Consider the following 10,598-nt stretch of genomic DNA (forward strand, 5'->3'; position numbering starts at 1 on the left):
GCCGAAAATTTGTTTCATAAATTTTGATATAAATACTAATTACACCCTCTCGGAGAGCCAGCAGGGTAGCTTTCATTTATCATGTTTATACGACCTGCGATGACAGAATGGGAAGACTAGTGAGCTTTTCCCGAGACCCACTAAGGCTGGTAGAAGAGGCAGCAGGTTGCTGGGGGTGAAGAAGAAATTCCTACCACAATCACTGAGATTTCAGAATCTTTAATAAGGTACGAAAGGTTACCAAACAGTTCTGGAAACTAAAGTGTACATACGAGTTCTTCTAGCCATAAATATTGAATAGCTGTAACATGAATAAACCGGCCCTTTACATGCGGATAAATATGGAAACTAGGAATTATATACATTATGTGGTTGTATCTTCTGCCAAAAGCAACTGGACAGTTATAGTTTATATCTTTTTTAATATCACTTTACATAAACAAATGGAACAGTTTGACACGCAGATCCAGGCTGTACTATACGAATTCTTGACAGGACGTGAAACAACATTTTACTGCACTAAGGTACTTAGACTTTGGGACGAAATGTTTGCACTTTATACAAAAAAAGCACATTAATACCAATAATATTCTGTTAGGTCGACGTGGAGACTGTAATCGTACAAAGTAATTCACATTTTGGTACACATTTACTAGAACATTCTGGCCATTCAGTACAAACAGTTGGCTTTCGGCCTCCCAACCCCCCTTCCCCTCCCCCTCCCGCTCCCGCCCGGCCCCTCCCCCTCCCCCAATGCAAAGACCACAACGCCACGATCCCACCCGCCCGTTCCAACCGAGATATAACTATATACAGAATCCAACAGTACAGTTTTAAGCTAAAATTTCTGTATTTACAAGAATGCAAAGCAAAAAAAAAAAAAAAAAAGGCCGAATCCCAGAGAGCCTGTTCCGATTCCCAGGAGAAACCGGCCCTCGGGGCTGGCGGCGTTTGGTCAGGCGGCCGCCTTCTCCTCGCCCACCCTCCCACCCGTTGGCTAGCAAGCCTTTGCCCAAATAAAGGAAGAAAAGAAAAGGTCTGGTGCTTTCTCTGACTCGGTCCTGGCTCTATCGGCAGGTTTATTAAAAACAGGACGGGGGTGGGGGTGCTGTTTCCGTGTTCAGGGTTCTTTCCCTTAGTGTTGGATGCGCGTGTGTGCTCGGCCTCTCAAATAGGGTTTTGTTGGTGTTTTGTTTCTGATTTTAAACGTACCATTCGTTAAAATTGGAAGACAGCGCGCTGTGGCCGGCTGTGTGGTGGACCGCGGAGGAGGAGGGCGACAGGGAGCTGGTGCTCGGGTTGTCTGTGGAGGGAGACACGATGGTGGGCGGCGTGGAGGACTCGTAGCCCGAGCTGGCGGCAGGCGAAGGTTGCGAGCCCTGCGAGGAGGATTCATGGACCTGCGGGAATAAAGTCGCGTTTTTACGGAGATAAAGAGCCGCCGCGGCGGCCGCTTAGGGAGCTTGAAGGCCGAGCGCTGCCTGCCGCCCCCAGCTCCCCCCACCCCCCCCACCCTGGAGCCCTGGACCCCCTTGAACTCCAGGGAGGCCCGACCCGTGGGACTTGGGTCGGTTGCCCCGCCTGCAGAGACCCGGCTCCGGGAAAGGCCAGTGCACCCCCCTCCCCGCCCCGACTCACAAAAGAAAAGAGATCTGGGAAGCCGGAGGCTGGATGTGAGGCCAGAGCCCGAGATGGTGCCCACACACACACGCCCACCCCAGCAACCGCTGAAATTTGCCGGCTCAGGCGTAGGTGAGCCAGCGCTCAGGCCCGCGTGCAAGACCCCAACTCCGTGCAGGCGCTGCCAACCAAGCCGCCGAGGCCGCAGCTTCGGCAGCACCATCCCGCCGGGAGTGTCCTGGCTCCCCCTCCGTCGCAGCCTCTGCTCGCTTCTTTTGACTTTCATTATTGAACAGTACATTTAGAAGGGCCGTGGGTACCCGCAACCCCTTCTCCAGCCCCCGCCCTTTCTGCGCAGTCTGCAGAGAGGAATCGTGGCCTCTCCGCTTCTGCAGGCTCCTGCCACCGCCCAGCGGCCACCCGCCGCCCGGCCCCGGCCGCAGAGCCGCGAGGGCTCCCGGCTACACGGCGGGCGGCGAGAGCGCGGCGACTACCTTCATGTGCTTGCGCAGCGAGCTGGGGTGCGTGTAGGACTTGTCGCACATCTTGCAGAGATACGGCTTGTCGCTCGTGTGCACGTGCATGTGCTTCTTGCGGTCGCTGCTGTTGGCAAAGCGGCGGTCGCAGCCCTCGAACTCGCACTTGAAGGGCTTCTCCCCTGGTGCGAAAGGCGAGAAAGAGAGGTCTGATTAGAACAAACCCCGCGGCTCTTTAAAAAGAAAAACAAATAGTAAAAGTAAAGACAAAAAGGAAAAAAACCAGCAGCTCAGGGTTAGCACTTTTCAAGCGCAAAGACCCGGGTCGTTAGTGAAATCATGTACCTGCGTTGGAATTATAAACATCTGGACTATTTTAACTCGATCCAATGAGATCCAGATTTTACTATTATTATTATTATTATTATTGGTGGTGGTTTTTAGATCCCAGAGTAGCAGCAGGTCTGGCTGCAGGTCTTTAGGCCCGGGGCTATACAGACGACTCCTGGAAGCTTCTACCTAGCTCTCGATGTCTAATTTTCACATTCCGGGCCGATTCTCCTGCTGTTTGGCTCTTCTCTCCTCCCCCTACCCCCTACCCCCTCCTCAACGCTGCGCACCCTCCTCTTCGCCGTCGCCGCCCCCACCCCACCCCACCTCCTAAGCACACATTTTACAGGATAATCTGGGCCGAGAGCTCAGCACTGCAAGTTCTCTGACTCAAGCGTTAAACGCCAAGTTCCACACGCGATTCTCAGAAATCACCCAGGCCCACCAGAATTGTGAAGCAGCCCGGACTCCCGGCTTTGTTGGCCCAAGAAGCCCAGAACGGCCTGCCCGACCCAGATTGCAGCCCTAAGCTCGCCGCGAACTTTTAACTGCTCCCGACTGGTCTCCTTATTTTTAAAGGCCAACTCAAGGTATTCGGTGTTTTGAAAACGTCCTCATAGAATCTAATTGACAAAAAGGACTTCTCCGCCTTCTGCCGAGTCTCCCGACTCCTCGAATCTACTTACAGACACGTCATTATTAAAATCGGGGCTCTTTAAATATGCATAAACCTTCAAAAGCCTCCACAGGCCCGATTGACTTGCTTTCACCACGGCCACCCCCTCTTTTCTTTCTCTGTTTTTGTTTCTATGCCCCTTCATCCGATCTCCTCCAGTTTCCTCAATTCCTCCCTTTAGCAAAGTCCTCACTAAGGTGCGTAGAGAGGGGATGTTGGCTGGAAGCAAACGTTTAGATTTGCCTGCAGCTAAAGCGGTTGGCGCCTCCGCCTCCACCGCCGCCGGGCGCCAGCCACCTCTCCCGGCTTCTCGCGCACCAAGGGCTCACCAAAGCCGGTTTGTCTCTTAGCTCTCCCGGCCTTTTTTAACTTATTTTAAAATGTATATACCCAGATCCTTCTCCTCCAACCTTCTCTATACGTTATTAGACTTTCAAGCCTCAAACTAAAACCCAGAGCACACTTTCGCTGTCTGCTGAAATCTGACTTCCAGACCCAACCGAGGCCGGGTTTGTGCGCCCCCGCCGCTGACTTTTGAATTGCGGGTCCCAGGCCCGGGATAGGGAACCGAGGGCTGTCTAGGACAGCCGTTTCCGTACCTGTGTGCGTCCTTTTGTGGATCTTTAAGTTCTCAGAACGCGCGAAGACCTTGCCGCAGCCCGGGAAGGGGCACGGGAAGGGCTTCTCGCCGGTGTGCACGCGGATGTGGTTGACCAGTTTGTATTTGGCTTTGAAGGGCTTGCCCTCGCGCGGACACTCCTCCCAGAAGCAGATGTGGTTGCTCTGCTCCGGGCCGCCGACGTGCTCCACGGTGACGTGCGTGACCAGCTCGTGCATCGTGCTGAAAGTTTTGTTGCACGACTTTTTGGGGTTGGCCAGCTGCTCAGGCTCGATCCACTTGCAGATGAGCTCCTGTTTGATGGGCTGGCGCATGTAGCGGAAGAAGGCGCCGGCGCCGTGGTGAGCGGCCATGTTCACGTTCATGGGCCCGTAGCCGTGCAGCTGCGGCGCGGCATAGTGCTCTGAACGCGGACTGGTCACCTGGCCGTACTGCTCGGGCCGCGGGTACATGTCCCCCGAGAAGCCAAGCCTCATCTGCCCGTTGACCACATTGGGCGATGCATGGCCCGCAGCCTGCTCGTGAAGGCCGGGGAAGAGGAGGTGGCCCGCGGCGTCCGTGTGGCCGTGTGGGCCCCCGAAGCTCCCGGCCGAAGCCGCGAACAGACTGTGTTGCGCGCTGGCTGCAGCCGCCGCGTCGCCAAAGCCCCGGTTGCGGAACAGAAAGTCCCGCGTGGAGTTGAAGGCTGCGCTCGAATAGGAGCCGACGTGGCCCGGGTGGTGGTGATGTCCCAGGGCCGCCGCAGCCGCGTAGCCGGGAGCCTGGGATGTGAAGGCTGTCTGGCCCGCGGAGGCCAGCTCGTGCGAGCTGGGGTTGAGCTTGAAGGCACCCATGCCGTCGGCGAACGGGTTGATGCCCAGGCCCACGTCTCGCTCGGCCACGTCGCCCGCCGAGTGGTGGCGGGACGCGCCAAAAGTGGTCACGCCGATCGCGGGGTACTGGGGGCCGGCGTCCAGGAGCATCGTGGCTGCTCGGGGCGAGCCCCGGCCTCCCCCGCCCCCCCCACCCTCGCCCGCCGAGGAGGGAAAATTAGGAGGAGGAGGAGGTGGTGGTGGAGGAGGAGGAACGGGAGGCGGAGGAAGAGGAGGAAGAAGAAGAGGAGGGAGGAGGAGTCGACCCACCTCGCGAAGTCCTAGCCCGCAGGCAGCGGCGCGGCGCGCCGGGGCGCCCGCCTGGCCAGGCGCAGGGAAGCCGGACGGCTGCGGGCCGCGAGCAACGCGGGCTCCGGCGCCCGCCGACCGGACCCCGCCGGCCCGGCTCTCACTTTCTCGTCGCTCAGTCTCTGCCGAGAGGACCCCGCGTCAAGGCTGCCCGGGGAAAGGCATGGAGCATCTCAGCCCCCCAAAAAAACTTCCTCCTGGATTTGTAGCATAGAGGAATGTGAGCGCCGGAGCCGCGACTGCTCGCTGTCTCTCCGCCTCGCTCCGCACGCCCCTCCTCACTTCTCCACTAGCCCCTCGCCCTTTCTTTTTTCTCTGTCTCTCTCTCTCTCTCCTTTCTATCAGGCTCGCCTCCTCGCTCCTTCACTCTCCTTTTTCCCCCTCTGCTTTTTGCAAAAAAAAAAAAAAAAAAAGGGAGGGGGCGAAAAAAAGAAAGAAAGAAAAAACCAAAGAAAAGGCGCAAATCATGCACAATATTGTCTTTTGCGGTTTATCTTCCTGGGGAGAAACTTTCACCTCCTCAGCCGGGCGGTGAGCGCGAGACTGATAGCAGCAATCATTCCTCCAGATAAATGAATTGAAAGGACGACACCGTCCCCCCCTTGATGAATGGGAGCAGGGGGAGGCGTCACGTGCCGCTGACGCGGGCGCCCATTGGTGCGCCGGCGCTCCCCCCGCCCGCAGCCGCCGCGCCGGCGGAGGGCGCGCCGAGGCGCCGCGCGCCGCTCATTGGCCCGCCCGCCTCATCAATCCCAGGTATTGTAAAGCGCTTGACATCCCCTTTTGACAAACAGGGCTGCCAGGAGTAGCAACTTTTTTTTTTAGCCAAATTTTCCCCTCTTCTCATGGAAAAAAAAAAAATTTGCCACGATTTCTTTTCCTTTTCGCGGTTATATACATTCTCTCTCTTTTTATTCTTACCCCTCTCCCTCCTCTCTATCTTGTCCTTCTGCAAACCTGCTCTTAGCTGAGCGATTAGCGACTTCGGGCGTCTCCGAGAACAGGAGGCGGGGATGGGGCTGGTAAACACAGCTAAGGCACTTCCAGAATGTCCCGATTCAGCAACTTTCTTTTCTTTCTTTCCCCCTGTCCCCGCCTTGAAGGGAAGCAAAGGAGGCTTTTGTTATTTGGTCCTTTTGAAGTTTGCTTCCCTCTTGCTTCGTCCCCCTCCTGCTTATAATTTAAGATCTCGGGAGCACACAGGCACTCCACACTCTCTTCCCAAGAAATGTTATTTCTCAGGATGAGCGGTTGCCTCGATTTCTCTGTTATTAAATCAATCAGGCTTTTTGTGCCCTACCCCCTCCCCAGAAAAAAAAAGAAAAAAAAAGCTCAGGTGGATCAGGGATCAGAGCTCTAACTTTCCTGGTTGAAGTTTGTTGTTGTTGTTTTTAAGCAAATTAAAAACATTATTGCCGACTTTTCTTTTTTCCTTTCCTGTGTTATTCTTTTCTTTTCTCCCTTTTCCCTAGTCTCCCGTGTCTGCCCCTCCCGCTAACCCCTTCCTCTGCACTCGTGTTCCCAACCCGGGCCCCTTTCATTCAGGTAAAACTGTAAATTTCCCAACGTGCCATTGTTCTTCAGGATTGCCCAGAGCTCCCTAGAAATCCCCGAATACTTTTTTGGTATTTAAATCTCCGATAGATAGGACCAATGTAAATTTTGTGACATTCAAACCTTTTCTAGTTCACAAATCAGTCACCCTTGTCACAGTTATTGAAATTCCGCAACTCGCCACACCAGGACGGTGGAAAAAGCGGGCGCGGTCTTTGTTGCCGACCAGGCTTTTGATCGCCAGAGAAAATTTACTTACCTTCAGATGAGTGAGCAGAAAAAGAAATAACACTCCCTTTGATTTAGTTAGGAAAATGCAGACATTTGGATTCAGTGCAAACATACAACACTCGCTTGTTTTCGCGATGCGGCCCTCGATTAACCTGTCTTTGCCCAGCGCAAAGTCTATTCAACAACTGCGCGTAGTTGCTTTTTGTCCCGTCCACAAAGAGCCATTGACTATATATTAAAATGATTGTTGAAAGGTAGAGGAGTATGGCACTTAAAAGCAGGGGAAAAAATCCCTGTGACTCAATCAATTAAGGCGAGCAACATTTATGCATTTCAAAAAATGCATGCAGTTACGGGGGGTTGGGGGATGAAGGTTGCATTTCTCCGCAGCTCTGTTTAAAACCCAGCAGCCCGGGCCGAGGATTTAGCAGAAGCGTCTGCATATTCATTAGGTCTAATTATTTTCTAGTAAGGAAAACACAAAAAGCCAAGAGTCGGAATCCTTCAATTTGCCCTTTGTTTCTAACTTCATTTGGCTTCTTTGCAGCTGAATCAGAGCCCTAAACTCTTTTCTCAGACAAAGAGACCTCAACTCATCCTTTCACAGGCGGCCCCGTTAGGAAACTCACCAGTGCCTGGGCGAGAGGAAAATGAAAATGAATATTTTTGCCCAGCCGTCTGCTCATACTGCCCTGGCTGGAGGAAGGCAGGGTCAGAGTCGGCCTTTCCTCCTTTCTGGTTTTCTGTCTTTTCACCAACTAGACTCCGGCTTGGGGTTGGCGAGCTGAGCTGCTCTTTTCCTGGGTTCTCCCGCCTCAAAACTGGACTTCTGTTAGTTGGGATGATTTCCTGGTGTCTGAGGGAACCTGGCTGAGCATTTGAGCTTGTTGTGCTGGGAAACAGAAATTTGAGAAAGAAAAAAAACAAAAACAAATGTTCAGTCCCCAGCAACAAGTTTGAGTGCAGCAGCCCCGGAATTCCCTGCCAACTTTGAGTAGAACTGGGATGGGGAATGGAGGCAAAGGGATTGAGGGTGGTTTTTTTTTTTTCTTCTTCTTTAACTGCCATACACTTTGTTCAAAAAGAGATATAGCGGAGCCACTCAGAGTCTTTTCTGTTCCCTGTAAGGGGAATTTGGATCCTGCCTCACGGTGGTCATAAAAATCTTATCTGCAAGGTGAAGTTTTCTCTATAGGCTCTGCTGCTTTCACCAGGGAGAACAAATATTGAACCCACCTCGCCTGCCTTTCAAAAAAAAGGAAAAAACAGGGAGGGGAACTGAGGAGGGAAGGGTAGTGCTTGGGAGGGGGGACGAGGGAAAATAATTCTACAAAAAAGAAAGTCAGTCCTCTCCTCTCCAGTCCGTGGAATATCCAAGGGGGACGTTGACAAGAGGGTATTTTTAGGAAACGCGTCCAAATATACAGACTAAGAGTGAATGTGAGAAAAAAAAAAAAAAAGTTGTGGGTTGTAGAAGTTACCAAGTGGGATTTGCGGCGCTCTCTGCAGGAAACGCAAGCGGCTCCAGTTCAAAGCCACATGCACCAACGTGACACATAAGCCATTAAAATATCATCCTGACGGCTCATTTCTGCTTCATCATACATTCCCTAACTGCTCCCCGAAAGCTGGAAAAGGAGAAATGAAAGATGACCGCCTCGCTGGAACCACAAAAGAGAGGCTTGGAGGGTTCTGTGGTCCCCCCTCAGCCACCCCAAAGTGATGTGCAGAAATGAGGCGATCCCGGCAACAGGTGGAGCGGGGTAAGTGCGTGAGGCCGGGGGGCAAGCTGACCGGACCTGTACCCCCAGCCGCGAGGTAGAACGCACCCAAACCCCTCTGGGGTAAAAGGCCCAGCTAGATGTCTTTCCCCATCCCCCCCCCTTAGCCCCCCAACTGTGGGTATAGGCCCCACCCCACTGACACTGAGGGGAGGAGGGGGCCCTTCCGCGGAGAGGCTACGCTGGGGATGAGTCCATCCCTTCTTCTCAGAGGGGGGTGGGCAAGGGGGATGAATGGGGCTCCCACTGCACTCGGACCAGGAGCAGCTCGTTGCCGCCCGCCTTCCCTCCCCTCTCTGTAAATCGCCCGGGTGCCCCACCTTTGGCACCAGAAGAGGAGTCCTGGCCCTGAGCTTCCCTCACCCCCAGGCCCGCGCAGGAGGGGGTCCCCTGTAGGCAGCTTCTCCGTCATGCCCCCCCACCCCCCACCCAGGACGGCGGGGAAGGACTCGGCTTCCCCTCTCCGGGGCCAAAGGAGCCGACTTAGGCCGGCTGGCTGCAAGATGATGGAGCCTTTCCGCCCCAACCTGCCGGGAGATGCCGGCTGGGTCAGCTGCGGGGCCCGCATCCTCGCCCTGGTGCGGTCTGGTCCTGCCTCGGGACGCTGGCCGCTGGGATCCACTCTCTTCGCCCGGCCGCCCGTGGAATGGGCACTTGGCTTGCTTTCTCCCGGATGCGAACCAGGGCTACGACTAGCTCCCAAGGGAGAAGGCCGCAGCTATCTGGGGTTCTCGGCACTGCCCTAGACATCTAGAGGCCCTAGAAATTAGGGACAAATGGGGCGGGAACAGAGACTGTGAAAGAAATCTAGCACTGTCCCAAAGGTTTAATAGGAAAGTTTGGAGTTGATGAATAGTCCGTGGGGACAGCTGGGAGCCAGTGAGGTCTTAGGAATGGAGAAGGGGTGTTGGAGGGGCCACAACTTAGCCTGTACTGTCTGCAGGTGAAATCCAAACTCCCTTTGGATTTCAAGGTCATATTTCGACCCCTTTTCCGACAGCAATGGCCTCAGAGCGACCCGCGAAGAGGGACCACGTACCCTTCCACTTTAGCCGCCGGCAGCTTGGAGGCGGGGGGCGATTCAAAGGGACGGTTCAATGTCCAGGCTGGTCCTTTACGGGACCCACTAACGCAGATTCTATTCTGGGCACACGGAGGTCGCCCAGACTTCAGCCCCTAGCTGGAGGAACCCTAGCTTTTCCCTCTAGAGAACAGAAGAATGAGTCAAGGCCGTCGCACAACTCAGCCTCGCAGCCCAACTTCCTGGCGCCTGAGGGCCCGACGGAGGGGAACCCGGGAGGTGCCGGGTGCAGCTGGCGAGCGCAGACCGCGGGCAGAGGCTGGGAGCCGTTTTGCCTTTAGCCGGGACGCTCCTAGGCATCCTGCAGGCACCCCCCCGCCCCGCCCCCCGCTCTGCACCTGCCCCGCTGGCTGAGCTGTGGCCGAGAGGCGGGCATCCCTTTGCCGGCGCGCCTGCGGGGTAATCAGTGTGGAGCAGCGGGGAAGGCTCGGGGACTGAGGTCGCTGGCTTGGGAAGCGGGCTGAAGACGACCTCTGACCTTAGGCAGGCCGGAGCCTGCTAGGGCGACCCCACAACGTGCAGCCTTGGTGTTCCCCCGCAAAGAAAAATGATGCCTTTTGCCTGTACCTACTGGCCCCACTTTCGTGGCTTTCCCCTGACGCGATGAATTACCGATGCTCATTGGCACCCGGTCCTTGTCTCAAGGGAAGGAAGGCAGAGTCTAGTAAGTTTCCAGGCTGTGCTCCGGCTGGTGATTCAGCGCCCAGGGCTGGGGTGAGAAGACAAGTCAGGAGCAACCATCTGGGGAAAGCCAAGCCGAGAATTTTCAGGGCTTTTAGATCCCTGGGTTAGCAAGAACCTGAGGTCCAGGGGCCCAGGGACAGCCCCTAGATTCTCTTACCCCTCCTCCAGCAAGATGACTGGCTTGCTAAGTGGGGTCAGAGTATGAACCAAAGGAGAAGATATTTACCCAGGGTCCATGCACAGGCCGGTGATGGAGCTGCTACAGGAGCAGCCTAAGGTCGGTCCCAGTTGCCCGCCTGAAGTCCAGCCTCTGCAACATTTGTTTGCATGCCTTTGGGTTTATAATGCACAAAGGACCGCCAGGACTGGGGGTAGAAGTGACCCAA

At 55.0% G+C, this 10,598-nt stretch overlaps 1 protein-coding gene across 3 annotated transcripts; it reads right to left on the bottom strand.

Moving 5' to 3' along the window:
* Positions 1-203: 203 nt before the first annotated feature.
* ZIC1 (Zic family member 1) lies at positions 204-10,549 on the bottom strand. Of its 3 annotated transcripts, XM_070466612.1 has the most exons (6): positions 10,439-10,549; positions 10,096-10,269; positions 5,398-7,558; positions 3,702-5,078; positions 2,115-2,278; positions 204-1,400 (listed from the first exon to the last, which is right to left on the bottom strand). In XM_070466612.1, exons 4-6 carry the CDS (start codon positions 4,681-4,683, stop codon positions 1,203-1,205), a joined length of 1,344 nt encoding a protein of 447 aa, XP_070322713.1. In that variant the 5' UTR covers positions 4,684-5,078; positions 5,398-7,558; positions 10,096-10,269; positions 10,439-10,549; the 3' UTR covers positions 204-1,202. The 3 variants fall into 3 exon arrangements, with proteins under 3 accessions (XP_070322713.1, XP_070322714.1, XP_020761217.1); XM_070466613.1 differs by lacking the exon at positions 10,096-10,269; XM_020905558.2 differs by lacking the exons at positions 5,398-7,558; positions 10,096-10,269; positions 10,439-10,549 and having other exon boundaries at positions 3,702-5,391.
* Positions 10,550-10,598: the final 49 nt, after the last annotated feature.

The sequence above is a fragment of the Odocoileus virginianus genome, chromosome 4 (genome assembly GCF_023699985.2).
Source record: "Odocoileus virginianus isolate 20LAN1187 ecotype Illinois chromosome 4, Ovbor_1.2, whole genome shotgun sequence".
NCBI lineage: Eukaryota > Metazoa > Chordata > Mammalia > Artiodactyla > Cervidae > Odocoileus > Odocoileus virginianus.